The 15,337-nt window shown below is 33.5% G+C and overlaps 1 protein-coding gene across 5 annotated transcripts; it reads left to right on the forward strand.

Moving 5' to 3' along the window:
* The first annotated feature begins 603 nt into the window (after positions 1-603).
* On the forward strand, positions 604-12,454 carry LOC110110476 (F-box/LRR-repeat protein 14). 5 transcript variants are annotated; one of them, XR_002304715.2, is made up of 3 exons: positions 604-724; positions 942-2,464; positions 12,196-12,454. XR_002304715.2 is itself a non-coding variant. In XM_020841970.2 (2 exons), exon 2 carries the CDS (start codon positions 971-973, stop codon positions 2,363-2,365), a length of 1,395 nt encoding a protein of 464 aa, XP_020697629.1. In that variant the 5' UTR covers positions 604-724; positions 942-970; the 3' UTR covers positions 2,366-2,617. The 5 variants fall into 5 exon arrangements, 2 of the variants coding, with proteins under 2 accessions (XP_020697629.1, XP_020697630.1); XR_003702922.1 differs by lacking the exon at positions 12,196-12,454 and adding an exon at positions 6,343-6,358; XR_003702921.1 differs by lacking the exon at positions 12,196-12,454 and adding an exon at positions 5,375-5,726.
* The last annotated feature ends 2,883 nt before the right edge of the window (positions 12,455-15,337 follow it).

Consider the following 15,337-nt stretch of genomic DNA (forward strand, 5'->3'; position numbering starts at 1 on the left):
CACATTTTTTCTTATCTTTCCAATAAAATATATGTAGCAAGTTCAGTTATCACATTTGTTTCAATCAAAATGCTCTAAATACTTCTATATATTATGAGATTCCATTTGTTCTTATATCTTTAATGAGTTCTTATCCTTCTCAATGGCATTCTTTAGTGAGGGAAAGAAATAGTATTTTAAAAAAAGTTTATATGTTTATTTATCTATTGGTGATGAACGTTCGATTGGATGATGCTATAAACCCGCATGGATCATAGCATGAACTGGCATTTGAGCAAAGCTCATATGATGCTGACTCTTTCAAATCCACATGGCGTGCTCCTCGGTTTCAGGCGAGGAATTATTAGATGCGGAGTCTAGACATAGAGATACATCTTGACATCTACTTAAAATTTGACATGTGGAGTGCACTTTTTTGTTTGCTTTACTTTGACTTCACCAGACTATTCTTTATCTGCATTTTAATTGCGCTTTGATTGTCCATTTGTAATATTTTTTGCTATATTTTGACTCTACAGTATATTTGACTTAAAGTTTAACGAACATATTAAATATATAAAATAAAAATTAAATCTATTGAATATCTATGTGTCCACTTTCTATATCAAATATTTTATTGGAGTATTGGCCTCCTTGTCTCGATTCACTGCGCCACTCGCTTGCAGCTTCTCCATCTCCATAGTCATTGTAGATACCTCAGAGCAACCGAAGGAATACAAAAAAGGTACGAGAAACGCACTCGCCCTACCGGCGTTTATCTAATCGGTTTCATCGTGTTCTGTTCCCCATCATTTTTTACAATTTCATGCTTGATTTCAATCAAAGCCCGCGTATTTTATGTGATTAACACTTATTTTATGTACTTTCTTCTGTTGGATATGCTGCTATTCCTATCTATAACCCAACTTATTGCTATTTCCACAATACGTTGCGGTTTTCAGGTTAATCGAAGGTCATCTCCAAAATTTTGATGGAGGATCTTCCTGAATCCTTGCTTCTGGATATTCTGAAACGAATAGATCGAACCGCGGATAGGAATTCCCTTTCTTTAGTTTGCAAACGACTGCATAGGGTTGAGGGGGAGCAAAGGGATTTCTTACGTGTTGGATGCAGGATGCACCCTGCGATTGAAGCATTTACTGCATTATGTAGTCGGTTTTCAAATTTATCGAAGCTAGAGATTGTCTATTCTGGTTGGAAGTCGTCTTTGGGTAAGCAGCTGGGGAATGAAGGCCTGCAGGTTTTGTCTTCTAACTGTCCTTCGCTTGAAGAACTGTCCCTAAATTTCTGCTCTTTCATCGATGATACTGGCCTTCGGTATTTATCTTCTTGCCGAAAATTGTTGTCTCTCAAGCTAAATTTTGTTCCGGCTATCAGCTCTATTGGGATCCTATCTGTGATACTTGGCTGCAAGAACATATCTACCCTTCACCTTATTCGCTGCATGAAAGTGAGCAGCACTGAGTGGCTTGAGCTCTTGGGGAAGTTAAGTAATCTAAGGGAACTTTCCATCAAGAACTGCAGGCGTATAAGGGAGGATGATCTCATAAAGCTGGGTCCTGGGTGGAGGAAGCTCAGGAGATTGGATTTTGCTGTGGATGGATACCCTAAAGTTCATGACCATTTATTGCTCAGTGAGTGCCATAAGGAAGTTGTTTACTGTGACGAGCTAAAGGAATTAAGTTTGACAAACTGCATAGTCGCTCCAGGGCAAGGGCTTTCATTTATACTAGGAAGATGTGTTGCCTTAGAAAAGCTTCTGTTGGACATGTGCCTTGGGGTAACGCACAGCCATATTGTTGCGCTATCTCGAAAGTCAAGCAACCTTCGTATCTTAGCAATGCGCATCCCTTTGGAGTTTCCTGTGAATCTTTTTGACAATAGCCTGTGGGAATTACAGGAGGACAGTCTGAGGGCATTAGCAGCTGGGTGTCCAATGCTTAATACGCTTGAGCTGTCTTATTCTGATTGGGATTTTCCACCTACGTTATGCTTCACCCAGGATGCTGTTATTGCTCTGATTCAGAGCTGCCCCATTCGTGTGTTGAATCTTTGTGGTTGTGGCTTCCTCAATGACATAGGCATGAAGGCACTTTGTGCAGCACAAAGCTTGCAGGTACTAGAGCTTACAAAATGCCAGAAAATTAGCGATGAAGGATTGGAACATATTATAAAGTCACCGAGCCTAAAAACTATAAAGCTTTGCAAGTGTTTGGGAGTTACTGATACTGGCATGAAGCCACTTGTGGACTCACATAAGCTAGATTTGCTAACAGTTGAAGGGTGCCCCCATATTTCTGAGGAAGGTATAAAAGGGGCAGCAAGATCTATCTCATACAAGAAAGATTTGTCATGGATGTACTAGATCTAAGCTATAGATTATTTATTCCTAAAGCTCTGGACTTATTCTCCATAAAGTTGATAGAAGTAGCATGGGCGATGTGACTTTAATTTGAAACTTCAGGTAATTATTTTTTATCCATGAGTGAAGATTATGCATTATGTTATGCCTTTAAATTCTGTTGTATAATTAAAACACATACAATAACGACTTTGGATTAATCCTTGTGCTTCATGCAAATAGCTACATTTTTCAATTAGTATACAGTTTCATCAATCTTCTTTGCGATGTTATTGTTAATATACTACTCATGATCGTTGACGAGTGGAGTCAGGGTCTTGCTATTAGTAAAGGTCTCCAAGAGTGGCATGAATTCTTGAGATATTGAGGTGGAGAGTGGTGTCTGGCATGAATTCTTGAGATTTTTTATTCATGCTTATGTTTATATATGCTTTTTAAGGTCATAAATGCTATGACAAATCAGGTAGTTTCAGGCCTTATAATTTCCATCCAACCAGACCTCTTTCTTACCAATGCCAAGATGAAAATATGATTGTAAATGAAAATTGTAACCTTTGAGGTTCTACTTGTCAATTCCTAAATATGTAACAGATTATCAGTATCTTTAAGAATTAGGTTTAAGCAATAGCAGAACATGACGACCAATATATATTTCGAAAATCTTTCATGTAATAACTCTTCTGGCTTCTTACATTTTGTTGCATTATTAGTAACAAGTTGCATAATATTATCTAGCCGTACACAGAACAAAGAACACAAAGTGGTTTCATCTTTAGTAATATATGAAGCATCAACATATACTATCTATATAAAAGTGGCTTGGGACTTCACCCATAGTAAATCTTGATCGTTCATTTATAAATTTTAATTTAATCTACAACGTCCATCCTTGACTCTTCAAATTCTATTATTTATCATATAAATGTTTATTTAACTGATTTTTTCAAAGAGCTTTTGAGTTCTTCTGCCATAAATACTTAATTCTACATTTAATTAATTTATTTATTAGATTCCGTTTCACTTATAAATTTAATTTATAAGTTTCCGTTCTTCTGCCATAAATACTTAATTCTTCTAAACGTTTTAATTAATTATTGTCTGAACGTTTTACTGTCTGTCGAGTTTCCCTTAGGTTCCTTTTAAATAATTTAATTTATTAATTCTTCTGAACGTTTTACTTAATTAATTATTAATTCATGTATGTATTAATGTTTCGTGCAAGTCTAAAGTCTAAACCCATCCTAATATTGCCTTAGCCTCTTCGTCTTCGCGCCGTTGTCCCTAATCTTCGGCTTTTAATATCTCAAAAAGCGATTAGTAGAAGATATTATTAATGCTACACATTATTTGATGCAATGATGTGAATACAGATCTATTGCATTGAAGGCTTTAAATGCATAACTTAAAATGCCTTCAATTTCATTAATTAATTACTATCTCGTTCCCTTGAACTTCCAAAGCGTTGGCATTAAGCATCTCGCATTTCATATTTTGGAAGATGAAGGAAACCGGCTTTTTTTGCGCCTTCACTACCAAACCTCCATTTATTTATTCACTTCCTCTTCTTCCCGGAGACAGGTGAAATCAATAAAAAGTTTATTCGCTTTCTTCTCCTGTCGGATCGGAAGTCACGACGGGAGCTCAAGCTCATCTTCACATTTTTTACATCCTCTATTAGGTGTATTCGTTCAACTGCTTCGTGTGAAGAAGAGTACTTTTGGGAGAGAAGAGATTTCTTCTCATGCTCCTCCTATTTGATCGGAAGTCATGACGAGAGATACCCATGATTTCACATCTTTTACCTCTTCGTTCACCTGCTTGGCATGAAGAAGAGTTTTGGACCCTTGGCTACCAAATCGCTGTTGCTTCTCTTCAACTTCTATCATCCTAAGGTTGGAAGAAACAAATCCATTTTAGAACTTCCAAGCGTCTAGCCTGAGGATAGTTTTACAGGTTATCTCTTCTTATTAAAAATATTCAATTAATGCGTGCTTGGATTATTATTTTATTGTCTCTATAATTAGCTTTCTCCTATATCATTTCTTTCTTACTTTGATGAGAAGGATTTTTCCTCAATTTTTAATGAAAAAGAACTAAACAAAAATTAATTGTATTATCATTGTTATTATGATAATACAAATTCAATCACTCAAGATTGGGCATCTTCAGATTATTTTTCATAAATTTAATTACATGATTTTGAAATACTTGAGCATATATGAAATGATCTCTTAATCTCTATGATTATTTTTAAAAATATTCAATTAATCAAGCATCTTTGGATATAGTAATAGAGATAGAAATGTGATTGAAATTTATAATGAACATTATAATAAATTATATGATTATTTTACTTTTATATTTTTATTAACATTTAAAATATATATCTATACTACTATTATAAAAAGGGCTTGAGTTTCCTTTCTCCGGCAAATCTTGTTCATCCATTCTACTTATTTTTTAATTATCTTGGCCGGCCATTCTATTAAAAATATTTAATAAATCAAAAAATTCACATCTATACTATTATATAAAAGGGGCTTGAGATTCTACTCTTAACAAATCCTGATCGTTAATTTATAAATCCAAAATAAATATATACCGTCCAATTAGAGCTATTCATATTCTGTTCCACCAAAAGGTTTCTCCATATCATTTATAAACTCATTATACCTGCAATTTCTCAAACTCTCCATATTCTCTTGCATTTCGGTTTCAATATCCAAAGTTTAGGTTGGGTTAAATGACCCAACGGTTTGCTTTTCAAAAAATTAAACACTTAACTCTTTAATTTCTTCACAGTGCATTAAATCCATCATCCTTTATTGTATTCTTCTGAGTTTCAGTAGTCTCATTAATAGCCCTGTTCATAAATTTTTCATTAAAAATCCGATTGGAATTCCTCCTCAACGAATCGTGGCCCTTCAATTTTCTTAATAAATATAAGTTTTCACCGTCTCTTTGAATTCCCCCGCCATCCCATTTATTTATTATTTCCATTATATTTTTTAGGTTGGCGGGAGGTCTCAAAGAGTCGCTAGAGAAGTTCCTCGCTGCTGTCACGGATGAGCTCACTTCACGAGAGGAGTTCTGAAAGAATCGCTAACATATATTATTCGTTTTTGTCGGATCGAAAGCCATGGGACGGCTCGGGCTTTGCTTTTTGGTTATTCTTTGGCTTTGCGTTAAGGCAAGGTTTGAAATAGTCTTTAATGGAGCTTCTTCTCCTTTTTTCGTTTTTCTTCGATCATCCATGAACGAGCTTTGGATGGTCTCTATGAAGGAAACGATCTTTCAGCCCTTGCGCAAGGTTCTTCGGCTAAATACCCTAGGTGGCTAGCTTCTTTTTTATGAATCCTAATATGCAAATGATTAACTTCTTAATTAAAAGATCAAAACTAATGGTTGAAAGCACTATTTTTTATTTTTAAATTCACGACTTTTCAAATTCCACGCATTTGAAGTTATTCTTCTCGACCTTTCAATCAGAAGGAAGCATGTTGAAAAGCAAAAAACTTAGTATTCCTTATGATAATCAAATAACAAGTTTATTTTTATATACTTTATATTGCAAAAGTGGTTCCCTTTTACATTATTGAAAGATGATCCACAATTCTTTAAAGACTCTCCAATGTGAGTGATAAATATTGTTTAATTCAATAAATCTTGTTTGAGATATTTAATTTGTATTAATTCATATCAAAAATTCATCTTTGTTTTCATTGTCATATCTTTCTTATAGATTTATTTATTTACTTTTTATCGAGCCACCAAAATTTTTCTGCTCATAAATCACGAGTTGTTTAGCTTGATAAACAAATAAATGAAACTTCGGGGGCTCTTCAGCATTGTTGGCCTTCAACTTAGTCATATTGAATGTTGTAAGCAATGTTGATGTTTTATTTTGTTTGCATTTGTGATTCGCTTCTTAAAGATTAATGAGAATTTTATCATTTTGCACTTAATATTCAAATATGTAGGTAATTTGCATTTTCAAGAGCGATTCTTGTGAAGATCCGCCTTTCAAAGATGCTTCAAAAAATATTTAATAAGAGGTATTTTTTTTCCATAATGTTTAAGAAATTTCTGTATTTTGAATTTTCTTAGTCCTCGAAGATTTTTTAAATCTTAATCTTCTCATTTTATCATTAACTAAAAGTTATAAGTTATTGATTATCACTTCTCACTTTTTGCATCTATTTAATAAAGATAGCTTAATGCAATTTTTTTATCATGTAATTTTACAAAAAGAATTTATAAGTTTTTTTTTTTTCCATCTTTTTTGTCACATTTGAAGCACCTAATTATAGTATTCTTTGCACGAAATTTTAAATAATAATATTTTGAAAACAATAGTATTACCTGTTTGATTTATTGAATTGATGAGATATATTTAAAAGATATGCATACCCTATTTTATTTTTCTCTATTCTCCAATCATAATTAAATAATTTATCGGGACATTATTATTTTTCCCATAAATCCAAATCTTATGTCAAAAAATTTCTTCTATGAATTCAATTGTATTTATTTTTTATTTAGTGAGATTGATATAATTCAAGTATTAGCATCCATGTCAATACTGCAAGAGGGGAACTCTCTTATAGTATTGCTGCAGCAACCAACTTAGTTAATTCATCATTTTATTACTTTCTTTCTAATTTTAATGATAATTATTTCTATTTTAAATTAATTATCTTTATTTGAATATTTTTTTTTTCATATCTCTTCTCTTTTATATGATTAAGCATGTTTTTATTCTTTTACTTATTTTTAATCATATAATTTATCTAAATATGATTAAACTTTCGACATTCACGTGAATGTCAAACATCATTTGTTCTTTTTTCTTAAACTTTTCTTCTTCTAAATACTTCTCTAGGTAGCATCTCATTTGCATTTAAAACATTCCCATGCTATATATTATAGGATAGACTTTTGCATACATGGGATTCTAAATTTTGTTTTTATGAATTTCATTGGTTATGTGATTTATACACTACGGCCTTCTGACTTGATTCATTCCCAATTTTTCACAAAGATAGTCACAAGGATGTTAAAGTTAACAAAGATCTCACAAGTTATTTAACTAAATTAATGGATTCTTTATATATATATATATATATACTACTACTACTATAAAAATGACATGAGTTTCTTCCCGTATTAAATCCTAACCCTTCATTTAATATTCTAATATATTCCAAGCTCTTCATTATTCTCACATACTCACTATTACTTTTCAAAATAGAATTCAACCCTTCATTTAATTCAATTATTCTATATCTAATAATATTAATTAAAGAATTGATTAAAAGAATGATTTTGAACTCTTCATATTTCTTATTATTTATAGCCTTCAAAGGGACGACTAATGCAATTGAAACACTTCAAAGCAGATCTTGTGGAATAACAATCATTAATTAAAAAGCTTTTCAAATTCTTAAAATATTATTCATTTCAAATTAAGGCATTGAAAAATATGCATCTTTATAAATTCAATTTGTTATTATGATATTTTGTTGTAAATTTATTATTAATTTATACATATCATGCGAAAATAATTCGTCATATCTAAAAGAAAATTGTACTCATTATTTTATGACTCGTTATAGTAGATAAAACACTTTTACTTCAACATGTACATAATATATTTAATTATTTTTTAAAATGCAATTTAACATTAAAGATTATAAACTGATGTTGACTAATCTAAATGTTAGATTATTTAGATTTATTTATTTTTCTAAACTATTAACTAATAAATTAATATTCTTTAATATTATAAAATTATAGCAACGTGCATTTAATGCACGTGCATTTAAACTAGTTTAAGAAAAGCCAAATCCTGTAGAGAATATACAAGAAATTTTATCAAGGTGCGGTTTCTATTATCTGTACAACCATCAACCATTAGTGTGCACACTATTTCTTTCCATATTCTTCTGTATGAGTCAATCAATAGCTGACATTCTTCTTTATAATCTTTTAGAAGATTAATTCTCAATTTATAGTATGACGGTAGCTTATACTCAAGTCCTATAACAGTTATAGCATCTATTGTCTTCCTTGCAAAGCTAGAATTTAAAGCATTAAATGGCATGCAACTATCATAGAACCATCTTACAATGGCAAGATCAACATGATGTATGACATCTTTTGATTCCATAACACTTTTCAGTGAAGGCTGGGAGCCATATTTGATTCTTGGTGCAAAAACAATTTCCATTTCATCTAATTTTCTCTTTCCTCTATCAATCCTTTCATTGTTTGCATATGAAGATTGTGACTTGGGAAGTGACAAGGATCCCTTCTTTGCATTAGTTAGGTCATCAACGAATGCAGGTGTATTATGCTCCAACTCATCTTCTGTTTGTTATTTTTTCTTTGATATTTCTTTCAACTTCTCTTGTATATTATGGCAGATGTCATGTGGGATTTTTTTGCATGAGGCAATGTTTCCTTTGATTCCTGCACGGTGTTGTTTCATCTTATTAATGCCTCCACCTTTGTATGTGATCCCACAATACAATTTTTTTTTTTCATCTGGTCCTTCAAACTCACTACAGTGATTCCAAGCAATATTTATCTTTTCCTGCACACCATGAGCTGAAGCTATTGTAGATCCATTCTAAAACAAAGCAATGAAATGAATGCCTACAAAATTTAAAATAATCATTAATAATGATATTAAAAAAATCATTAATAATGATATACTTCATCATTATACAATTAAGAAATTTTATAAGAGAACTAGTTTTAGTTGAATTTCACAAAGGTTCATGTCATTAACAAGGGAAGATATAAGCCCACTAGATAAAAAGTTTCGATCAGTAATATAATGATTGTCTTGGGATATCAACACCACGAAGGAGTTGTGTTATCAATTTCATTCTTTAATATCTGTAACATGATGTTATGATATCAGAAGATGCCAAATTAAAAAATAATTTTATATCCTAATTCAATCAGATCAAAATGACAACTGAAGGTTTTTAAAGTTGCCCAACTCCTACAATTTCCTTTCTTCATCTGTCCACGCATTCCATTGAAATATTGCTGACTTCAGAAACAAAACCTTCAACTATTTATTTTGATATCCAAATAATTTACTTGACTTTTTTTTATGTTCATTTTTTTATTTGATACAACTAATGATACTATTTGTTTTTCAGTTTAGGGTGGAAGAATATTTTTTTGATAACCATATCCTAAACAAGGGCGGAACCATTTAGGTTCCAGGGGGGGCAGTTGCCCCCCCTCAAATTTTTTTTTTTTGATAACCATATCCTAAATATAATGGATTCTAAAGGTAACACTAAACTAAATAAGTATAATATATTAACCACATCTTCTTATATAATCACACTGAACTAAACAAATAATATTTGGAGATAGCAATAATATTTAACTAGCAGTTATCTCTAAAAAACCTTGAATTAAAGAGCTCATTATTTTCTTTAGATTTTATAATTATTGTGGTGTTTTAATATGGATTCGAATCAGTCAATATCCATTCATCCATTAATACCTAAATCTACTTATATAAGCAAACAACAATTTTCAAATCTAAGAAATACACAAAAAATACTCAAGAGACCGTCACAATCACTTCAAAGAACGGTACATTAAACAAGAATCGGGATTGAGCGGAGAAGCGCGATGTACATGGAACAAAGCATACCTTCTGGCTTCGACAATTGTCCTGTGAAATCCAAAGATACCTTTGTAAGGCTTCGACAAGCTTAGGACGGAGAACTGGGAGAGTTACGAAGACACGAATCACGTTCTTGGAAGCCTTCGAGAAGCTCAGGATGGAGAGCCGAGAGAGGAACGAAACACATTCTTGGAGAGGAATTTGCGTTTGTTTTGCCTCTTAGTGCACTTGTTTAACAAATTAAATTTCCCTCAGCAATTTTACGCGTACAATCATCAAAAGACGATTGCGATTCATTCAAATAAGAACTCAGCGGTTTGGCAGTTCTCTCGTTCAATCGAAAAATAGCCAGTTTTTCCTTGATCTGAGTGGTAAACAGTTTTCATTAAGTAATCGAACCGGCCACTAGACCGGTTCACGGTTGAACTGGCCGATCCGGTTTTTAAAATCATGCAAAATACTGAAACCAAGAATTAAACAACAGTAAAAATTAGCCAACCTATGAAAGCTTCGAACCTCAAAGGACTTAAGTTTCGGCCGGTCTGCAATGGCAGTGACCTTACGCGGATCCATGTGAATTCTGCCTCCAATAATAATAAATCCTTAAAAAAAAAAAACTTTGCGAGTTACGAACCCACATTTGGATAAGTTCAAGTATAATTTATTCTGTCGCAACGTTTTGAAAATCAGCGTCAAGCGTTGCAATGGTCCATTAAATTGGAACTAAATACTAGTATGTCGTCAAAGTAAATGATTTAGTGTTTGAGAAATACATTCCTACCGCAAAGACACACAAAATAATGTAAGTCAAGAAAGACAACATAATAGGACCTATATCTTGAAACATTAGACAATGCTTGGATCATCAAGAAAGCGCAAAACTATAGCTCAAGAAATAATAGAAAAAATAAAGCTCTTTACTTTACAAGATAAAAAGAGAGAGAGAGCAGGGTAATGATGGATGATCCTAGGAGGATAGGAGAAATCAACCCTATAAAAATGGATCTAGCTTATGGAATAGGATGATAATCCTAGGGAGAGAATTTGTCCTAGGGGAGAAAATAGCTATCCTTAAGAGATGGATGACCATCCTAGAGAAAGGGTGGACTAATCCTAAAGAAAGAGATGCCTAATCCTATAAAAGATTACTTCTAAGAGCGAAGATCACCCTAGGAGATGGAGGATTATCCTATAGAAGAAAATTAGGCTAGGGAAAAGACATCTAACCTATTTTACATGATGATTGACCTAGGAGGAAAAAATAATCTTACCTAAGAGGATCCACCTAACATAGTTAGTTGTCCTAGGGTAGAAAGATGGATAATTTAAAAGTGGGTAAACTAATAAGCTAAGAAATGTATATCTAACACGAGGAAAAATTAATCGCTCGATGAGACGAATCCAACGAGCCCAAGATCCATCAAATTTTGATATCATTAAGACATTCAAATGCCCAATAAATGGTCTATGATCAATAGAATCAGCTTTGGTCGTCCATTCAAACCACTCCCAACTTACCCTTAATCTCACTGTTATTTATTGATCATGTTAATCTCTGAAAACTATAAATAGACCCTTCATTCCTCTTGGAAGGGGACTAAAGCAAGGAAAAGAGACAAACTAGATTTCTCTTGCCACTGGACTCCTCGACCACCGCCGGGCTTCCGCCCAGCTGCCAACTAACGCTGGATTTCCGCCCTACCACCGAGCGTCGCTGGATTACTGTCTGATCTCCACTCGTCACTAAATTTCAATCCAACAGTTGATTGTTGTAATCTGATCGTCCTCAATAGAACGGAACGATCACTTGTAATCTATTCAAATACTAGTTGAATCATTTCAACTGGGCGTGGCCCAGTGGTTTTTCCTTTTCCAGGGTTTTCCATGTAAAAAAATATTATGTTTCTATTTGTGCTGGAAATTCGTGCAACACTGAGACGTAAAATTCTAACTCTATTGTCGCGTATATTCTACATATATGTTCTACGTTGAGACAGAAAATTCTAACTCTATCACCGTGTATATTCTAACCCGCAACAACAATGATAAAATCTATGATGTTTTATCATTTTCTACGCTTTTGACACTTTCAGATTTCCTTTACTTGGTTAGCATGTCATTAAAATTTTTGCATATTGTTTAGAATTTGATTCACATAAATGAAATCCTAGTGCAGCAGGGCGTGGAGACCGCACTGAGTCCAATCAATGTTGCCTGCGCAGTGGATAGAACGAATGGCTTTCTCCTTCTATTGAATTAAATAAATTAACAAAATTTGTCAGGTCATGATCAAGCCTTGCAAAATTTCGTCCAGTTCTTGTCAATTTATAGTTTTTCTTAACCATTCCCACATTTCTGTTATGATTTATTTCCTTTCCTTGAAAGTTTCCATTAATTAATGAACTTACTATGAATCTGTAGCCCTTGATTTGAACTTTCAACCTTTTTTCCTTCATTTCATTCAAATTCTCAGCTCTTGACATGGATTACTGCATTTCATTCATAAGTTTCTTTGGATACCATTGAAAAGCCAATACTGACAGGTTTCAGTTGTGGACATACATTGTGTTTGTTTCTATATACTTTGATGCCAGAAAATTTAGTTTAAGCAAAGGCTTCGTTTGGGACGACTTTCTTACTGCTTAAAACAACTTTTTAGCATGCATGCTAAAAAGCTGCTTTAAGAAGCAGTAAAAAAAGCTGTCCCAAACGAAGCTAAAGTTAAGTCTTTATATCAAAAATGACTTGAAACAGTATTTGTGCTAAAGCTTTTTGATGTAGGACTACATGCTAAATTTGAAAACTTGCAACAAGATAATTTTAAAGGCAATTTCAGATTTTTAAGTTATTCCGTGATTAAAACAACAAGTAAAACTCTAAAGGTTCAAGCCTCAGTTAGGTTAAGCCAACACAAGAGGACTAAGCTAAATCAAAACACATAAGGAAAACTAAAACATTGCAATGCGAAGTAGTGTCCAAACTTAACCAAGACTTAACATGAAATCTAATAGGCAAAGAAGTAACAATCCTACCGATTACTAGTGGATGGCGAATAGTAGGCACAGTTTCTTGTTTGGGACAAATCTCAAATAAGGTAATGTAAGAATTAAGAAAAGTAAATGGATCTAGGAAAGAAGATCACCTTCTCGGAGAAATGTACGTGAATTACTACGAAACCTTCCGTTAGTTCCTCTTCCCTAGCCTTGATCACATGAGTAGCCAATTCGGTAAGTGGCTTCTCTTTGAATCAACAACGGTTGGAGTCAATTCGAGGAAGTGCAAATGAGGAGATCCATGCAATCTTAGCCTTCGTACACCAAAACCCGGAAATTCAAACTCCGGATGCGATCATCCATCCTCAATCAATGTAGGAGATTACACCTTGAGAGGGAAGCGAAAGAGAGAGAGAGAGGTGGACGGGTGAGAAGGAGGAAGAGCTAGGGTTATGAGAGAACATAATTGGGAATGAAGAAAATATGCTATAATTCTTCGATAACCAAAATTATTTCTCAGATCTTAAGTAAAAGTGGAGGGAAAATTTTCCTGAAATTTGAATTTCAAATACTTGTAATTAAGAGCTTCTAATGAGGCATTAAAGAGGGGGGGACCATCAAGGGGGACCCCGCGGCATGGTGAAGGGGGAGGAGGTTTGGGGAGAGGGTAATCGGTTTCCTAATTGGCTTCAACAAATTAATGAAGAAAAATTTCAAATCCGTTTCAATTTAAATTTGAAATTGAAACCTCATTGAAACTTTCCTAATTTGGCAACCGGAGGACAAATTTGGAAACTTTCACTCCAAAATTTTCAATTTTCAAATTTGAAAATACATGAGGAGGCGGCAAAGGAGCCGGCAATTAACGGGAGTAGGTGGGTGGGGGAAGTGGGGGCCGGCGGTTAAGGAGATGGGCGGCGGGATGAATGGGAGGTGGCAGTTTTCGGGAGATTTAGCTTTGATGGTGAAGTTAGGTGGTGGAGATTGGTGGTGGGGGATGGCCGGAGGTGGACGTTGGGTAGAGGGGAAATAAGGGAGGAGGATGGACCAAGAGCCACCGGTGGTGACTGTTGGGTACGACGGGTGGCCTTTCCTAGGCTCCACCAAGCTCTCAAACTCTCAAGCTCTCTCACAAAAGCTTCAAGAAAACACAACGCAGGAAAAATTTTCAATATCATTCATTAACCATCAAAAGTACAAGATGAAGGCTATAAATAACCTAATACAAAGACATAAAATAAAAGACTAAAATACCCTCGAGGGGCTACAAGACTCAATCCCTCAAGCAAGGGTAAAAAGGGAAAAAATGCAGAAATAAAATACATCAAAATAAAATGACCAAACTAAAATCAGAAATACATCGGGCAGATTGTGGCCGTAGATCTACGACCACGTCGACGGTAGACTTTCCAACTGATGTCCCCATCACTTTTATGACAGGTTTTGGGATAGATCTATACTGTCATAAATTGGGCTGCAGTATAAATTGGGCTGTTGTAACTAACAATGCCAGTAGAACATACGGTTTTGCATTCAAATGAATGAAAGGGTATGTCATTTTGCTTCCACTTTGTTGAAAATTTTCCTTCTGTCTTTTCTTGCTCTTAGAATTTCCCATAGGTTTTATGGTGGGAAAAGAAAATTATAATAATTATAATAATAAAAGCTGGCTTGAAACACAATGATATTTAGGTTTTGTATGGGATAGCTTTTAACCACTATTTTTTTATTACTTCTAAAAAAATTTATACTAAAAAATTACTTTAAAAAGTAGTAAGAAAATTATCCCAAACAAATCCTTCTTATAAGATAGACCTCAATATTGTCTGCTATGGGTCTCATCATTCATGCAATTCAAGCCAATTGAGCTAATCATATTGCATGGCTAGTTATATATTATAGAACATTCATATTTAGTTCAAAGTTAGGAATGAGCTTGGTTTTAGGTTTTGTTTGGGGCGACTTTCTTATTGCTTTTTAAAACAGTTTTTTAGTATAAAAATTTCATATTCATGAAATTTTTGTACTAAAAAATCGTTTTAAAAATCAGTACGAAAGCTGTCCCAAATAAGCCTTAGGCTTCATTTGCGATAGCTTTCTTAGTTACTGTTTTTAAAGCAATTTTTTATTACTAATTTTTTGAACTAAAATTTTTTGTATTAAAAAATTGCTTTAGAGAGTATTAAAAAAAATATCCTAATTTAAGTCTTAATAAAATAGTTTTATATAGGTTTAGTAGCATAGGCTTCCAATTCTTCTTTTCAATGAACAGTTTGTTTATGAGTATCGTAACCTTGGGCCTTATTTCCAATTGTATGGGCTGGC

Source organism: Dendrobium catenatum, unplaced genomic scaffold, assembly GCF_001605985.2.
Source record: "Dendrobium catenatum unplaced genomic scaffold, ASM160598v2 fragScaff_scaffold_1520, whole genome shotgun sequence".
NCBI classification, from domain to species: domain Eukaryota; kingdom Viridiplantae; phylum Streptophyta; class Magnoliopsida; order Asparagales; family Orchidaceae; genus Dendrobium; species Dendrobium catenatum.